Below are 17,744 nucleotides of genomic sequence, written 5' to 3'. Positions count from 1 at the left end.
ATTGGTCCCTAGTTTCCAGTGTAGGAAGATCTTGAGGCATTCCAGGGCCTATTGGAACCACCTACAGCCAACTCCAGGTAAAAAAAAACTTTTCTTAAAATTCAAACCCTAGGAAGGTTGTCAAACTTGATTTTATCAAAAGATTATATATTAAAGTGTATTAGACAGGAACATAGGCCAGCAAACTTCAGTTCCTACGATTAAAATGTGGTATTTTTATTAAATACCTGGTTAATATAGCATAATTATTTTACTAGAAAAGAACTGACCAAAATAAGGCTTATTTTCTAACTTCATTTGTCCTTGGGTGTGGACAGCAAGCACACTAATTGGATTTCTCCCATCAGTCTTCCTGAGAACTTTGGCATAAGCTATTTGCCTCTGTTTAGGGAGGCAAAATGCAAATCATTGTATTTATCATTGTTTAGGGAAGACAGAGTTTTCTAGATGGCTGCAAACTGCTGTTTAAATATCTCCGTTTCCCTGCTCTGTCCTGGCTTACTGTATCATTTAATCAACTTCCTCTTAACATTTCTCTTTATAAACTTCACGGACATTTTCACAACTTTCAAAAACATTTTTACAATTTCTAGAAATAACCACCTTTAGAAACCACCTTCTTTTTCCTTCAAAATGCATAACCATGCCCCGTTAAGTGTTTCTACTCTGATATTCTTTCTGTCATACCATCAGCAACTTGTAAACCTTAATTTTTCAATGATAACCAAACAGTAAACAGCAGCATTTCTTAGATTGACATTTATGAACACTTTAAATGCACTTTTACTATCAAGAAAGTATACCTTCAATAAAGTACAAGAGACCTTCAGTGATAAAAACTTAGAGCAGGCAAATTAAAATGTGTACTTTTCTGTTAGTTTTCTGTCTTGGCCTTTCTTTATAGGCATTCTGAGCCTCTTAACATCTTTCCTGCACTTCCATCCTTCCAGCTCTCCCTCTGCAGTTTTCTTGAGAGGCCTGGCCATATTGGTGACAAGATGTAATTTTAATATTCCTTGGCCCAACAGGTCCTCAGGGTCCAGCCAGAGCACTTTCTCATTTGGTCTTTTAGTCTTGGTAAATTCGGAAGGCCCTTCTCCCTTGCCCTGCTGAGTATTGAGGGCTTTGTTTAGGTTCCGAGACGGGGAACTGCTCCCCTAACCCCTTTGATTATTATTCCCCGAGAGCTCTCATGTCCCCCATGGGCCTGTTGGTAAGGTCCCACTGGGGCTCCGGGTTTGGAAATTTCACATCTGCTGGAAGCCCACCAGGCAGCCAGGTGCTCCCTTCCCCAGACAGCCACAGCCGACTTCAAATCACTCCCCCTTCTTTTAGTAGCTGGTCAGCTGAGCCACGTGGGTCTTCCAGCAGATTTTAACTTTTTTTTTTACTGCTCCAACTTCTTCCACAGCCTAGAAAAGCTGGTTTCTGATGGCGCAGTGACCTCATGGTGGTTGGAGCCTTATCAAGATAGCTCTCCTCCGAGGGGGAGGCTGGGACTGTAAACTGCCATCGTGGCTGTTCCCTCAGAGCATCCCCGGTCACACAGGGAGGGGAAGGCAGGACAAGGGTCTCATTCCTGTCTGCCCTTGTTCTCTTTTAGGTTTTTACTGAAAAGCTTTATCTAAATTGTTCACATTAGTTACATCTATTTATTATATCTTAACAACTTTAAGATTTTTAAAGCCAATTATTACCTAAAGAATTTTTTTGACTAATTTTGTAACAGGGATAACTCAATATGAAAGTATTATTTTATTTGATATGCTATTAACTATGATTGCCCTTTCTGTTCAGAGAAAGGACACAGTAGTCTGGCTGAGAGTCCCCTGCCTCTAGGACCACCCTTGTGTTCGGTCCATCCTCTTGCTGCCGTGCCCCCAGGTCAACCTTAGTTCCGCCTTGGCTGGCCTGCTCGGGTTTGTGACGTCACAAGCAGGTTTGGGCCACCCACTTCCTGTCTCAGACCAGCCGCTTCCATCCTGGTCCCATCCCGGTTAATACCAACGCTGACAGCTGGATGTTTAAGGACAGGATGCTGGGCAGGGTTTTGCATCTGCCACTGGGAAACCTTGTTTTTTCCTTCCCCTCCCTGCTCGGCCTCAGGTGGGGAAGATAATGGTTCGTTAGGCTTGGAATTAGCTGGCCTTTGTTTTAAATTTCCCTGGGTTGCAATCTTTACAAATTTTACACTTTTAAATTAATCTTAGGATCTTAAAAATTTAAACCAGCACAGCAAAATGATAAATCAGAGAGGAGCAAATTAAAGTCCCTAAAAGTTAGCCAAAATTGCATCACAGACATACAGACAAAAATCTCACTAGCGAAGAGTTTCTGGTGGCCCAACACCCTGCAGGGAGAGCAGGATGAATCCCCAAGAATAGGAATCTTTTTTTTCTTTTTTTAAAAATATATTTTGTTGATTTTCCACAGAGAGGAAAGGAGAGGGATAGAGAGCTAGAAACATCGATGGGAGAGAATCATCGACCAGCTGCCTCCTGCACACCCCCTTCCGGGGATGTGCCTGCAACTCAGGTACATGCCCTTGGCCGGAATCGAACCCGGGACCCTTCAGTCCGCAGGCTGACGCTCTATCCACTGAGCCAACCTGGTTTCGGCAAGAATAAGGATTCTTGGCAGCTGCTGGGACATACTGCAATCTCTATCACAGGTTCAAGCCCACCACACACAACTTGGCTCCCCCAAGGTGGGATTATCTCCATCTTTAAACAAACTAAACAAAAAACAGACATAAAACATCAACACACACGGGTGCACACAACACTAAAAGTTCACACCAAGAGCAATGTCTCTCTCCTGGTTTGGGAACTTGCCTTCTCCCAATGGACTATTCAGGGGAATGTATTTCCTAGGCCTGGAATGTCTGTTTCCCAGCCTCGTCACGTCCCCTGTGACTATGTACGCAACCCCCCATGTTGGAGGCTTCTTGTGCTCCCCGAGATCTGCTTCATCCTTCTCTGTCTGCTTCCCTCCCAAGAGAATGGAACCACAGATCAGAACCCCGCACTTGCTTTATGTCCAAGGCACAACCCAGTCACATATGCCTGACCTCCAAGGACACCCAATCACCAAAGTGGTACTCAGTCCAGTCCCATGATTGCCGCGGGTCTTGCTTGGGCCCTCCTGCATGGCTGGCTGACTCATAGTCGGCCCAGGAGTAATGGCTGTCCCTCCTCACCAAGGCTGCTGCAACTTGGAGCGGAGCGCACCTCTCCGGAGAGGGGTCCAATTTCCCTGTGGCGACAGACTGTATCCTAGACGAGCTTCCAAATGGTTAGAAATAAGGTGAGCCCCTGCAAATCAGGGGTCCTGGTAGAACACAAAACATACTCAGAAGCCAGGCAGCAAGGCAAACATCTTCTGCATAGAAGGGTGTGCACATGGTCTGGAAACCCACACACCAAGCAGGCGTTCTGCTCAGGATTTATAACCCCTGGCGCATGTGTCCTGTCTCTTGCTCTTGATTGGAGCTCAGGTGCAGTCTTTCGTTATTGGCTAATTCAAAGGGAGGGCTTGGCTTTTGCTCTTTCAAGATGGCAGTCTTCAGGGAAATTGCAAGCCATGCGGCCAACATGGCAGCTGCCAAGTCATGCAGTCCAAAATGGCGGCTGTCTAAACTGTTCTTTGACAGAAAAGATGATTTGTTTGTTCTCACATCGGTGCGGAGGGCATGCTGGTGGCAGCCAGGCTTGGGGTCAGGCAGACGCCCAGCAGTAGGGCCCTAGCAGGACCGGGTGAGGCTGGTTCCGGGAGGGTGTTGCTGTGGCCATGCTCAGCTTGGACAATGTAGCATCGGCCCCAGAGGAACACAGCCCTTTCACCCACTGGGACACTCATGGTCTCATCTCCGGGCCTGGGAGCTGGCGCTGGGAAGACGGGGTCTCCAGGTTGTTAGGACATGTGGGAAGGATATGATGTGGGGTCCTGGTCCAGGGTCCCAGGAGCTATGCTTTGTGCCCGTGGAGTGCTGGAGCAGGCCCTCAGCCACCATAGACTCTGCTCTTTGAGCCCCCACCCACCCTCCCTGCCTGCTCTGGCAGGTGCACTGGGTGATCTGGGTGATCTGGGTGCTCTGGGTGCTCTGGGGGCTCTTGGTGCTCTGGGTGCTCTGGGTGCTCTGAGGGCTCTGGGTGCCCTGGGTGCTCTGGGTGCCCTGGGGGCTCTGGGTGCTCTGAGGGCTCTGAGTGCTCTGGGTGCTCTGGGTGCTTTGAGTGCTCTGGGGGCTCTGGGGGCTCTGGGTGCTCTGGGGGCTCTGGGGGCTCTCGGTGCTCTGGGTGCTCTGAGTGCTCTGGGTGCTCTGAGTGCTCTGGGTGCTCTGGGTGCTCTGAGTGCTCTGGATGCTCTGGGTGCTCTGGGTGCTCTGAGGGCTCTGGGTGCTCTGAGTGCTCTGAGTGCTCTGGGTGCTCTGAGTGCTCTGGATGCTCTGGGTGCTCTGAGGGCTCTGGGTGCTCTGGGTGCTCTGAGGGATCTGGGTGCTCTGAGGGCTCTGGGTGCTCTGAGGGATCTGGGTGCTCTGGGTGCTCTGGGTGCTCTGAGGGCTCTGGGTGCTCTGGGGGCTCTCGGTGCTCTGGGTGCTCTGGGTGCTCTGGGTGCTTTGAGGGCTCTGGGTGCTCTGAGGGCTCTGGGTGCTCTGAGGGCTCTGGGTGCTCTGGGGGCTCTGAGGGCTCTGAGGGCTCTGGGTGCTCCGGGGGCTCTGGGTGCTCTGGGTGCTCTGGGGGCTCTGAGGGCTCTGAGGGCTCTGGGTGCTCTGAGGGCTCTGGGTGCTCTGGGGGCTCTGAGGGCTCTGGGTGCTCTGGGGCTCTGAGGACTCTGAGGGCTCTGGGTGCTCTGAGGGCTCTGGGTGCTCTGGGGGCTCTGAGGGCTCTGGGGGCTCTGGGTGCTCTGAGGGCTCTGGGTGCTCTGGGGGCTCTGAGGGCTCTGGGGGCTCTGGGTGCTCTGGGGGCTCTGGGTGCTCTGGGGGCTCTGGGTGCTCTGAGGGCTCTGGGTGCTCTGAGGGCTCTGGGTGCTCTGGGTGCTCTGAGGGCTCTGGGTGCTCTGAGGGCTCTGGGTGCTCTGGGTGCTCTGAGGGCTCTGGGGGCTCTGGGGGCTCTGGGTGCTCTGGGTGCTCTGAGGGCTCTGGGTGCTCTGGGGGCTCTGGGTGCTCTGGGTGCTCTGAGGGCTCTGGGTGCTCTCGGTGCTCTGGGTGCTCTGGGTGCTCTGGGGGCTCTGGGTGCTCTGGGGGCTCTGGGTGCTCTGGGGGCTCTGGGTGCTCCGGGGGCTCTGGCTGGGCTCTGGGCACTCTCGTTGAGGCCCGGGCATCCACACTGCCTGCACAATGGCTCCCGATGCCTGTTAGTCAGGAGCTGGCAGGACAGCCAACACACGGAAGTCCGTGGACAGGACCCCCACTTGGAAGGGCCCCCAGAACAGGAAGGGTCCTGGGCTGGCTGTGCGAGAGGGGCAGTGTTCGCAGGAAGAGAGGAAGGTTTCTGCTCGGCTGGGGGAAGGACACGGGAACAGGGAAGGTGGTGTTTGGAGGCCAGCGGGTCCTGCCGCGGTTCTTCCGTGTCCAGCCAGCAGGGCCTGTCCCCTCTGACTCTGGATTTGAGGCTGGCCAGGCAGATGAGGGGCCGGGGCGAGTGTGGGATGGGGCCTGGGGGCTCCCCCGGGCTTCTGTTTTGTGTCCTGGCTCATGGGCTCCTTCGCTGCCTCTGCTGACCCAGGTTCCTGCTGGTCTTCTCCTGCCTCGTGCTCTCCGTGTTCTCCACCATCAAAGAGTACGAGAAGAGCTCGGAAGGCGCCCTCTACATCCTGGTGAGCCTGCAGGGAAGGGGCTGGCCTCGGACCTGCCTCTCCCCAGCACCCAGCCCCAGCCTGACCTGGCCTGGTCCCCACCCTGTGTCATCACAGTGCCTGGCAACCCCCACTGCCCCTACCTCCCGCTCTCCCAGATCCTGAGGGCCCACCGGGCGCCCTCCACCGTGGAGCAGTGGGCTGTGCCCGGTAGACATGGCTGCGGGTAGGGTGGGGTTTGATGCTCATAGCAGTCCCATGAGGGCCAGAGGCGAAGCTATGGCAACCACTGTAACTGAGGTGCCGCTGTTAGTGACAGAGGGGCCTCCCCAGCCCAGAATGCACCTCTCAGGGCACTCCCACCCCAGCCCTCTCCTGGGGCTGCCCCTAATGACACCAGCTCAGCCAGGCCACCCCGGCCGCTGCCGCAGTCCCTGTGGTGGCTCAGCTGCGCCTCCCCCGCAGGAAATTGTAACCATCGTGGTGTTCGGCGTGGAGTATTTTGTGCGGATCTGGGCCGCGGGCTGCTGCTGCCGGTACCGCGGCTGGAGAGGGCGGCTCAAGTTCGCCCGGAAACCCTTCTGTGTGATCGGTGAGGCCTGGTGGGTACAGGATGGACACGGGCTCTGGAGAGAGTGGGGGAGCCAGGAGAGCGCCCCGCAGAGGTCGTGGTTACCGCGGCCGGGAAGGCGGGCGCAGGCAGCTGTGCCCAGGGCAGGGCTGGCGGATGACAGTCAGGCTCCACACTGGGTGGGTGCTCTGCATGCACGCCTGTCCATCTGTCCATCTTCCTGGAACCCAGGCGGAGGGTCCCGTCCCCCACGCACAGCTGCCTCGAGCCCCCCCTCTCCGCAGACATCATGGTGCTCATTGCCTCCATCGCGGTGCTGGCCGCCGGCTCCCAGGGCAACGTCTTCGCCACGTCCGCGCTCCGCAGCCTGCGCTTCCTGCAGATCCTCAGGATGATCCGCATGGACCGGCGTGGCGGCACCTGGAAGCTCCTGGGCTCTGTGGTCTATGCCCACAGCAAGGTGCGCAGCCTCAGCGAGGGCGCAGGGCTGGCTGGACAGAGCCTGGGAATTCTGGCCGGCTTTCCCGCACAGCCCCAGCCTGCCGGCCCTGCCGGAAGCCACTGGCCCTGAGGCTGGGTGGGAGGGCTGGGATCGATACCTGTCACTGGCTACAGCACTCTGGAGCCGGTGCTGGCCGCCGGCTCCCAAGGTCCCATGTCCCACTACCCACTCTCCCTCCTGTCTGAGCCCTGAGGACCAAGGGTGTTGGTCCCTCAAGGTGCTGAGGTGCTGGACCCCTTAAGGGTGGCAGGCAGTCAGGTGTCTCCCCAGGCTCGGGAAGTTGAGGTAGGATGTCAGGTTCCAACATTCTTGCCTGATGGCCTGTCAGCTGCTTGGGACACTGCCAAACCTGCCTACATGTGTGTGCTGGGCTGTCCTTAGCCACTGTCCTCCCAGGTGTGCAGGGCACAGGTGTGGGGACACCCAGGAAAACAGCCACCCCTGTGTCTGCTCCGAGCCTGGGGCCATGTGGCTGGGAGCTGCTGGCCAGGCCGCTGGGAGCTGTGCACCCACTGCCGGAGCCCTGAGACACGGCCTCCTGGGGGACCAGCCTGGTGCTCTTGGGGGCCGGGTGGCTGACACTGGCCAGGTGCTGTGACGTGGCTGTCTCTTTCAGGAGCTGGTCACCGCCTGGTACATCGGCTTCCTGTGCCTCATCCTGGCCTCGTTTCTGGTATACTTGGCGGAGAAGGGTGAGAACGACCACTTCGACACCTACGCAGACGCGCTCTGGTGGGGCCTGGTGAGTCCCCGCGCTGGGCTCGTCCTTGAATGAGGATGTGCTCCCCGGGGACCCTCGTCTGCACCCTCCTGCGTGCCCTCCATATGGCCACTGCCAGGCTTGGCGTGTGACCTGACTCGCTGTCCTGCAGATCACCCTGACGACCATTGGCTACGGAGACAAGTACCCCCAGACCTGGAACGGGAGGCTCCTGGCGGCAACATTCACCCTCATTGGCGTCTCCTTCTTTGCTCTTCCTGCCGTGAGTCCTCCCCCCTCCTGCCTTTGGTGGAGTGGGTGCTGGGCTCCCAAGGCGGCTATAGGCTGCCGTGGGCACCTGTCCCCTGGGGAGCCTGGGGCAAGAGCGGGGCTCCACGTAGGGCCTCCGGCGCTCTGTGGCAGCTCAGGTGCAAGGAGGCACCCTTCCTGGGAACCCAAGTGGGGCTGCTCGGGCCTGGCCTGGTAGCTTCCAGGACACAGGGTCCCCAAGCTGTGGCTTCTGACCCCATATCTGTTGGTCACTGTCAGCGCCTCCTGGTGGAACTGGCCAGTAGGATCCTCGTGACCAGGATCAGTGCTGTGTGATGTCATGGTTCCCTTGTCGGGTCTCCAGGGGACCAAAGCCCCCTCTCCTCAGAAGGGGCAAGCCTGTTCTGCCCACCTGCCTCCGGGCCAGACAGCCAGCAGGGCAGTGGCAGGCAGCCTCGGAGAGCCTGCCTGCCCTCGCTGCTGTGTGGGCAGACGGGAAGGATGGTTAACCTTTGGCCCAGATGTGCTCAGAGTGGGCACTGCCATGCTCCTGCAGGCCGACGTGTCCTTCACCTCAAGTCCGAGTGTCCCCCAGCCTGGCATCGGGGAATTAGGGACTGAGACGGTGGGAGGTGGAGCCCAAGAGGCAGGTGTGGGGTGGGGTGGGGTGGAGCAGTGCGGTCCAGGGCACTTTCTGACACCAGTGACTTGCAGGGCATTTTGGGGTCTGGCTTTGCCCTGAAAGTTCAGGAGCAACATCGGCAGAAGCACTTTGAGAAGAGGCGGAACCCTGCTGCAGGCCTGATCCAGGTGAGTGCAGTGGCCCCCACTTCGGACCAGTGGAACCCCCCGATCTGGTCCGTTGTGTCCAGGAGCAAAGCCCTGCTTGGAGCGGTCCCTGTCGGTGGACAGGCCTTTGTCCCTCTAGGAGCTGGTTAGCGTGTGCTGAGAACCAGGTAGGAGGCCAAAGGCTGTCCGAGTGCAGCACAGGTGGTGCTGTGCTGGTGGGCTGCTGTCCTGCTTGGCCCCAGGCCCAGGCCAGCTGTCACAGGTGCCATCGAGCTGCTCCTCACAGCGCCCTGGTGGGCAGGGCCACTGTCTCACCGGGCCCGCACACGCGGGGTTCAGAGGCTGCACTCACGCAGCCAGCAGTGCTGAACCACCTCTGTGCTGCCCTCACACAGCCCGCCTGCCGCCAGACACAGCGCCACTCCATGCCCAGCAGCTTCCTGCCTTCGCTTTGTTCACCTGGAAACTCAGAGGCACGTGTGCTCGCTGCAGCACTGGGGCCCGGTGCAGAGGGGTGACCGGCAATGGGCAGACTGAAAAACCAGGTTTGGGAAGGAGACATGGGGAGATTAGGACTCTGGAAAGACCCGTATATGCGGGAACTCGGAGACCACACACAGGTCCAGGGCTGGCTGCAAGTCAGAGGTGACTGGAGAAGACCCCAAGCCTTCCCCGGAGAAGACCCCAAGCCCTCCCCTCAAAGACCGTCGGCTTTGCGAACAGGAAGTACAGGCTAATACAAGTTGTAAGTGGCCTCCCCAAATGTTGAATGAGTGTCCAACACCGATCCAATTGGCAGAGCCTGAGTCTTTGTTTCCTCTTTGGTTCCTTGGGTTTAAGGAAACCTCTGTTAAAGCAGTAGCTGACCACTGAGCGAATGGAGCAGAGACTTGAGTCACTACACACTGCAAAATACTGCGTGTCTGAAATTATTTAGAAAGTCAGTAAACAAACAGCCACAATCAGCAAGCAGTAACGACAAACCCTGAGGAGGGGCAGAATCTGACTTCCAAAAGTTTTTTTGTTACAGCATCCAGAACATCCAGCTTCTTTTTCTTTTCTTTTTAAAAATTTAATATATTTTTATTGATTTCAGAGAGGAAGGGAGAGGGAGAGAGAGAAACATCACTGATGAGAGAGAATCATTGATCACTGCCTCCTGCATACCCCCTACAGAGTCTGCAACTTGGGCATGTGCCCTCACCAGGAATCGAGCCATGACCTCCTGGTCATAGGTTCATGCTCAACCACTAACCCATGCTGGCCAGGCCAGGACATCCTGTTTTCAGCAAAAAGTTATGAGGCATAAGAGGAGAGGGAAAGAAAGGGACAAAAAAAACCACTTTTTTTTTTTTTTTTTTAAGAAATAAGGTTGAAAACTTTCCAACTTTGATGAAAGCTGTGGATCGACACGTCTAAGAAGTTCAATGAACTCCAAGGAGTAAAACAAAGACCCACAAGACACTTTGTGGTCAAACTGCTAAGACCCAAAGACAAAGACAGCATCTGAAGGTAGCAAGAGAAGTGGCTCTTTAGGGGTGAGAATCCCTAAAGCTGTTTTCTCATCAGAAACTATGGAAGCCGAAACCGGTTTGGCTCAGTGGATGGAGCGTCAGCCTGTGGACTGAAGGGTTCCGGGTTCAATTCCGGTCAAGGGCATGTACCTTGGTTGTGGGCACATCCCCAGTGGAGGCAGTGCGGGAGACAGCTGATCGATGTTTCTCATCGATGTTTCTCTCTCATTGATGTTTCTAACTCTCTATCCCTCTCCCACTCTGTAAGAAAAAAAAAAAATCAATAAAATATATTAAAGAAAGAAAGAAACTATGGGAGCCACAAGCAGTGGGATGACATATTTAAAGTCTTGAAGGAGAAATGCTGTCAGACAAGATTCATATTTCTGGCAAAACTATCCTTCAGAAATGAAGGAGAAATGAAGACATTCCCAGGTAAACAAGAGCCGAGGGAGTTTGTCACTGACAGACTTGCCTACAAGAAGTGCTAACAGGCATCCTTCAGACGGGTCAGTACTCAGGCCGTGTGAGCTGGAGAGGTAACCAGAGGCAAGCAGAAGCGAGTAGTATTAAATGTTTGGGCTGTGACTCATTTTTTCCTATATGATTTCAAAGACAAATGCATAAAGCAATAATCACTGATCTCCATTTCTGGGCACACAATGCATGAAGGTGTAATTTGTAACAGTAACAGCATGAGGGGGACTGCAGAGCAGCAGAGTTTTGTATCCTACTGAGGCTGAGTTGGTATACACTTAAGTACACACCCAAAGGGATTGGAAAGGGTGTTTAATGAGGAATGTTCACACCAGTGCTTGCAGCAGCCTTGTTCACAACAGCCAAAAGGTGGAAACAGCCATGTGCTCATCAGCAGATGGAGGATAACGGAACTGCCGTCCCATCACACTGAATGTGATTTATCAGCCTCGAAAGGACGAGGCACGGGGACGGGCCGGGCAGACACGCTGCGTGAAGGACCCAGCGCCAGAGGCCCTGCGCTGCGATTGCAGTGGTGGGACCAGGAGGCTGTGGCGGGGGTTCCGGGGCGGGGATGTGCGGGTGACGGCTAAAGGGGATGGGGCGGTCACCCTGAGGGGATGAGGATGTGGAACCAGAGTGGGGAGGACCACAGGCCATCGTGAGGGCGCTGACTGCTGCTGGTGGGGAGTGTTGTAACTTCCCCACACTTAGGGAAGTTGGGGCCGGAGACCCAGGCCAGGTCAAGGACGATCTAGCCAGCAGGCCAGGACCCCACACTGCTCAGTTTGACGCCCCCACTGTCTGTGGGCCACACGCTGGCAGGATAGAGGCCGGTGTTGCTTGCCCCCCAGCTCCTGAGGTCACACGGGCCATGTATGTCCCTTCAGGACTGGGGAGGCAGGAGGTGACCATGAAACCAGGCTGTAAACTGCCAGGTGTCAGGTAAGACTGACGAGGCGAGGAGCAGTCTGCTGGTGCCCCCACCCCACCGCCGGAGCCCCAGCTGCGGTGGGCAGAGGTGCCCTCCGATCTGCAGGGTGAATCGGGACCTGTGGGGGAGGGACAGGTGCCTGATGCCCTCGGAGAGGTGGCAGGGCTGTGTGGTCCCCACGCCCTGGCCCTGCCCTCGTGGTTGACCGTCGTGTCTCCCGCAGTCTGCCTGGAGGTTCTACGCCACCAACCTGGCGCGCACGGACCTGCACTCCACGTGGCAGTACTACGAGCGCACGGTCACCGTGCCCATGTACAGGTACCGCCCGCCATCACGCTCCTCCGCCTTCATCCATCGTTCCGAAACCCTGCTTTTTATGTTCATTATTTTTATTGATTTTTGTTTCTTTTTTTCTTTAAAATTTATGTACTTTTCAAAATGGAGTTCCGTGTGTGGTTATTTCGCTGTTGATTTTGCTTTGTTTCATAGCTCACAGCTTCTTTCCACCTCTGTCCGCCCACTTGGCCTCTTTGCCAGGTACATGTGTCCTGGGCACTGCGGGGACGGCCCCGAGAGCTCGGCACACGCCCGTGGGGCAGCCCACGCTCCAGGGGACCGGGGTCTGCACGGGAAGAGGGTGACCCCTGACACAGCGAGGCTTTAGGACCGGCAGACACATATCCCCGGGGTCCCAGGCGCCCTTGGCTGGGCCAAAGGGGCGGACGCCCTGTGTAGGCGGCTGGGCGGGGTGCTGCCAGCAGGCCAAGCTTTCCAGGCGAGAGCAGCAAGCAGCCCGGACGAGAGTGGCCGCCCAGGGTTTGTCTGTGCCGGGCTGGGGCTGCCCGGTGCCCGCCCACGCCTCCTGCCCTCTGCCCTGGGCGGTGAAGCTAAGCCTGCCCAGGGCTGGCGCCCATGGATCCCTCACCTGAGAGGCTGGCCTGGCAGGACGGCTGTTCCCGCTGCGCTGGCCTCAGGAGACTTGCCACCTGGGAGCGCCCCGCCGGCAGCGCCAGGCACTGTGCCCCCCGCCGGGCGACAACGCCGCTAATTTTCTCTGTTCTGTTGTTTCCCCACTCTCCTCGACTGTTTTCGTTTTCTTTCCTTACCCCGTTCTTTTAAATGTCCACTCTCTCCCCTTGCGTGTGTGTGAAACACTTGAAAGCTCGCAAGCTCAAACCTACGGGGCCTCCAGGTAGGACATGCATGGGACGAAAGCGTGGTGTGGTCTGTCCCCTGTGTGACTGTCACGGCACCCAGTGTGCAGGCCAGTGGCCGCCCGCCACGCCCCTGCACCCCTCCCAGCCTGGGCCCGGCCGGGCCTGCCCTGTCCCCTGTGTCCACGCCTGGAGTGCACTTTCCTCACCTCCCCATTCCCTCAAAACTGCCCCCCTCCCCAGCTGCTTTCTTGTGTTGGATCTGTCTCCAAGTCTTGTCCTTGTCCTGCTTCTTGCCTGTCTCAGTGGCTGGGTCCCTCCCTGGTCCACCCACCCCACGAGCCTACGTACGCACAGACAGACGTGCTGGAACTGGGCTCCTCGTCCCACTCGGGGCCACCGCACACGTGGTGGCCGGGCAGCTGGCCTGAGCCCTCCCTGTAGATCCCACGCTCCTTCTTCCTGCTGCCACAAGAGGGAGACACAGCCCCGGGAGGACGGCCCGCGTCCGTCCAGTCTGCCGGATCGCTGTGTCTGCGTCTGCACTGGGCTCTCTCCTGCCCGAAGGGAGAGAAATTTCACCCACACAGCACTCCGTGCTTCCCTGCGGAGCGGGTGGGGCAGTGCGGGGTGTCCACAGCCCTGCAGCGCGAGCGGCCGCTCCCCGTGTGGACAGAGCGGGGCCTGGGCAGAAGCTCTCCCGCGCCCTCCAGGGGCCCCTCCTTAGGTGTTAACCGGCAGCCCGCGGGGAGAGCTCGCTGGGCAGGGCAGGGCCAGGCTCCACGGCGGGGGGCCCTGAGCCCCTCGGTCGCATCGCCTCTGTGAGCCCGAGGCTTCACGCTGAGGAGAAGGTGCGGCGGGAGCCGTGTCCTCCCGTCTGGGACCAGGTTCCTGGGGCTCCGGGCCGCCCCGGCATTTCCCCGGTCGCCCTCTGGCCGGCCCGGATCCCCTGGGCTCTGCAGAGCCCCCCACCTCACAGGGGCCTCCGGGCTCCAGTGCCCGGAGCTGGCTGGCCCCCAGACCAGTCGCTGCGCCTCCTGGGAGATGCCCCTGGCATGTGCCCACTCCTGTCCGCACACTGCACCCACCCTCACGGCCACTGCCCTCGGAGATGACCTGTGTGCCTGGCCCTGCGTGCGGTGCCTGCGTGTTCCTGCCCACAGCCTGCCCGCCTGAGTCCCGTCCCCTGTGCTGTGCCCCTCACCCTGGACCTGCATGTGAGGGGGCCGTCCGCTCTCTGCTCCAGGCCTGTGGGCCGTGGCTGGGGCAGCTCTGTCCTGGGGAGGGAAAGGCTCCCAGGGCTTCTCAGCACGCCACGGAACAGGGCTGGGGCCGGGGGGGGGGGGGGGGGGGGCGGACAGAGCTGTGGGCCGGGGGGGCCAGGGGTGTGTGTGTGGGGGGTAGGGCTGTGGGCGGGGGGGGGCGTGCAGGGCTCGGGGGGGAGGGCAGGGCTGGGGGGGAGCGGCAGGCTGCTCCGTGGGCTGTGCCCGGACTGCTGGGCGGTGATGCCGGTGGAGGTATGGCCCCAAACCAGGGTCCTGAGCCCCTGGGAGCGCAGGCCGAGCCCTGAGGGGGGTTCTGGGAGGAGGCCCGCCCAGGTGAGCGGTCCCACAGGGCAGTGCTGGGGGTCGGGGCAGGGCCACTCGGGAGGGTCTTCGCTGCCGAGCGGCAGATCCTGCGCTGAAGTTTCTGGCTGTGCCGTGACTGGCAGGCCGGGAGGAGGGTGACTGGACAGAGGGGCGTGTGAGGGCCAGAGGGAAGCCAGAGATACAGGGCAGCCCTCATAGTCCAGTGTGCAGTGGAATCCATGGCCTTTCTGCTGGTGAGTGACAGGAGCCGTCACCTGGAGGGCTGGCCTCTGAAGGCCTAGGCTGAAGCGTGGGAGGGGAGGAGCAGCCGGGAGGAACGGGCGGAGGGCTGGGTGAGCCCTGTGTGGCTGGACGCCAAGCCAGCTTGCTGAGGTGAGGCTCAGACACAGTCGCAGGGGTGGGGTCAGTGGCCCTGGGGTCCAGAGGGTGGAGGCTGAGGAGAGGGCTGGGCTGGGGCTGGGAGTAGGTCTTGGAGCCTGGTCTTGGGGAAGGACCCGGACTCAGAGGCTGAGGGGTGAGTGGGGTGTCAGTGATGGGGCTGGGGTCACACAGAGTGAGAGGAAATGTGGGGGAGGAGGTGGTGAGGAGCTGAGAGTGGGGTGGGCTGTGGGGCCTGGGACCTCCCCAGGCACCTCCTGGGCCCACAGCGTAGGCCCTGGTGTGAAGCAGGGTGTGTGACCTCTGCTGGACTGCCCTGTGGCCAGCAGGCTGTGGGGGCATGAGCTGTCTGGTGGGCGTGCCTGGGTCTGGGGGAGGGGGCTGGAGGGAGCGAGGCCAGCTGTCCAGGCCTCTCCCTGTCCAAGCAGCCTCTTCACAGCTCACAAAGCTGCCCGAGACCCTGCCTGGCCCGGCTTTGCAGAGGGTTGGGAGCCCAATCTGTCGGGCGCTGTGTTCGTGGCTGTGCTGCCCTGGGGGGTGCAGGGATCGGGAGGGGGCGGGAGGGACCACCTGCCTGAGCCCGGGGCCCTGCTTGACCCGCTCCGTGCGGTCAGGGGTCAGAGTCTCCGGGGATGCGGGCTGGGCTCTGCTCCCTTCCCTCTGAATGCATGCTGGTCACTGGCCGCTTCCAGGGCCACGGCCCCGGGCAGGTGTGGCCAGAGCACGCAGACGGGCTTCTGCCGGCGCCCGCCCGCCACCCCTGCTCCTGTGGTGAGGCGGAGCTGGGCGGTGCCCGGCTCGGGCGAGCTCACTGCCCTCTCTCCCCTCAGACTGATCCCCCCGCTCAACCAGCTGGAGCTGCTGCGGAACCTCAAGAGCAAATCCGGCCTCACGTTCAGGTCAGCAGAGCTGCCGCGCGGCGTGGGGCGGGCTTGGCGTGCCCGTGCTCCTCGCGGGCACTGCTGCCCACGGGCCGGGGACCCCTGGCTGGCCGGCCACAGGGCCTGTGATGTCCGCGGGCCTGACCCAGGGGTGAGGTGGGGAGGAGGGCCCGGGCCCACGTCAAGAGCTCTGAGTGGGCAGAGCAGCTGCAGGTCAGTGCTGCCCCTCCCCCGAGACGGCCGTGGTGGGGCCTGTGAGGGCGGGAGCCGGGGAAAAGCTTGTGGTGAATGAAGGCTGCTCTGGGGCAGCGAGGCCCTGAACCCAGTCACGCGTGTCCTCTTGAGGGACAGGGAAAGGGCCGTGTGTGCAGGTGGAGACAAGCCCGGCCACTGGTCGCTGGCTACAGAATGCGGGGAGAGGCGGATGGGGAGGAGCTGCTGAGCAGAGAAGCCCGCTCCAGAGACGTGGGGGGTCGGCCGGCCAGATTGCGAAGGGCAGTAACCTGGGAGGAAGAACCGCTTCAGGGAGAGGCCGAGTGTGGAGGGGGAGGCCCCGTGGGGGGGTGGGGGGGCTGGGGGGACTGTGGGAGTGGTTCCGGGCCTGGGGGCCCAGCCCGCCCTCCTGCAGGAGCAGTGTGGAGAGGGGCTTCTGGGGGAAGCAAGAGCCCCTGGAGTGGCGACCCCTTTCCCAGGCCCCGCCTCCTCGGGGCTCAGGAGCGGTGGGCTGTGGGCAGGGCACGTGGGGCGTGGTGCCGAGGGAGGCCTCCTGCCCCGGGGGTGTGCCTGGCGGGGTCGGCCTGACAGTCCTCTTGCTTCTGTTTGAAGGAAGGAGCCGCAGCCGGAGCCGTCCCCCAGGTCAGTGTGCGCCCACTCCCGTGTCTGCATGCCGCGCCGGCCAGGGCTGCTCCGTGGGCTGTGCCCGGACTGCTGGGCGGTGATGCCGGTGGAGGTGTGGCCCCAAACCAGGGTCCTGAGCCCCTGGGAGCGCAGGCCGAGCCCTGAGGGGGGTTCTGGGAGGAGGCCCGCCCAGGTGAGCGGTCCCACAGGGCAGTGCTGGGGGTCGGGGCAGGGCCACTCGGGAGGGTCTTCGCTGCCGAGCGGCAGATCCTGGCGTGTTGGAAGCGTCTGGGGAGAATGGGAAGGGTGCCTTCAGCGCAGGCTCTCAGCAGGTGAGAGCCCGGCCCGAGGAGGGCGCGGGGGTGACCTCTGTGCAGGTGGACACGGTGTGGCCCCGTGTCTCCCTCGTGGCCGCGGTGGCTCGCTGGCTGCAGGTGGGGTAGATAGGATTGGCTGAGCTCACCCTCTCCAGCCCAGGGGCAGCCCGTCTGGCCCCGCCGTGCCTGGAGGGAGGGTGGGCGGTGCTTGTCCTGAGCTCCACAGGGCCTCCGCGCAGGGACCCTCCGAGGCTGAGGAAACGCTCTGGACAGGAGCTGGTTCAGCCCGGGTGGGGCCAGTCTGCGCCTCATGGCACCGGTGGGTGGCGGACTCGGTGCCTTGCCCACCGGCCCTCTGCCCCGTGTCTGTGAGGGCTTCCTGTGGGCTCCCACGCTCACAGCTGGCTGTTCTCCCCTCCGGGCACCTCCGGTCTCAGCCTCTCTCTCTCTCTCTCTCTCTCCTCCCTGCCCGCCCCTCCCAATCTGGAACTCTGGCCCCAAGTGCCTTTAGTCTGGCACTGCCCTCTCGGGCCCTTTCCCGCGCTCTGTCTTTGGGGATGAGGCACTGGCCCTGAGAGCAGGACTCCAGGTGAGGACACGGGCACCTCCGGGCTCTGCATATGCTCCCCGCCCTCGCCAGTCCTCGTCCTCCCATGTGTCCTGTGTCCCTGCCTGCCTGCCCAGCAGCTCCCCAGGGCCAGCCCAGCCCCGCCTCCTGGGAACCAAGGGCTTTGCCTCCCCCGAAAGGCACACCTATCCTCCAGGTACTGGCACCGAAGCAGGTGTGTAAGAAACCGCTCTGCACCGCACTTGTCCCCGGGGCCCGGGGCTGTGGGAGCGATCCTGCTCCGTAAGTGCAGGTGGAGGGGTGGACGCAAGGACCCTCGCTCAGCTCAGTGAGCCCAGGCCCGTGGCGGGCACACCGCAGCTGTGGTGGATCAGACAAGGCCGTCTGCACGGGCTGGAGCTGGGGGCCGGGGCAGCCAGGGGCCGCAGGCGGTGCTGCTCTGGGCGTGTCCCTGACTCACCCTCTGACCC

The 17,744-nt window shown here is 60.1% G+C and overlaps 1 protein-coding gene across 6 annotated transcripts in view; it reads left to right on the top strand.

The window, feature by feature from the left end:
• KCNQ2 (potassium voltage-gated channel subfamily Q member 2) overlaps window positions 1-17,744 on the top strand; it is a 44,933-nt gene that overhangs the window by 15,074 nt on the left and 12,115 nt on the right. For 3 of the 6 annotated variants that reach the window (XM_084887072.1, XM_084887070.1, XM_084887069.1), the window contains exons 2-11: window positions 5,724-5,814; window positions 6,259-6,385; window positions 6,649-6,824; window positions 7,483-7,608; window positions 7,739-7,849; window positions 8,551-8,646; window positions 11,774-11,868; window positions 12,713-12,742; window positions 15,502-15,570; window positions 16,378-16,407. In XM_084887072.1, the coding sequence (XP_084743198.1) occupies window positions 5,724-5,814; window positions 6,259-6,385; window positions 6,649-6,824; window positions 7,483-7,608; window positions 7,739-7,849; window positions 8,551-8,646; window positions 11,774-11,868; window positions 12,713-12,742; window positions 15,502-15,570; window positions 16,378-16,407 (951 nt within the window). The remainder of the gene's footprint in view (window positions 1-5,723; window positions 5,815-6,258; window positions 6,386-6,648; window positions 6,825-7,482; window positions 7,609-7,738; window positions 7,850-8,550; window positions 8,647-11,773; window positions 11,869-12,712; window positions 12,743-15,501; window positions 15,571-16,377; window positions 16,408-17,744) is intronic. The other 3 variants (XM_084887073.1, XM_084887074.1, XM_084887071.1) reach the window with 1 other exon arrangement.

The sequence above is a fragment of the Pipistrellus hanaki genome, assembly GCF_964339955.1.
Source record: "Pipistrellus hanaki genome assembly, chromosome: 6".
NCBI lineage: Eukaryota > Metazoa > Chordata > Mammalia > Chiroptera > Vespertilionidae > Pipistrellus > Pipistrellus hanaki.
Note: the sequence above shows the minus strand (reverse complement) of the source record. Positions and strands in the feature narration are given on the sequence as shown.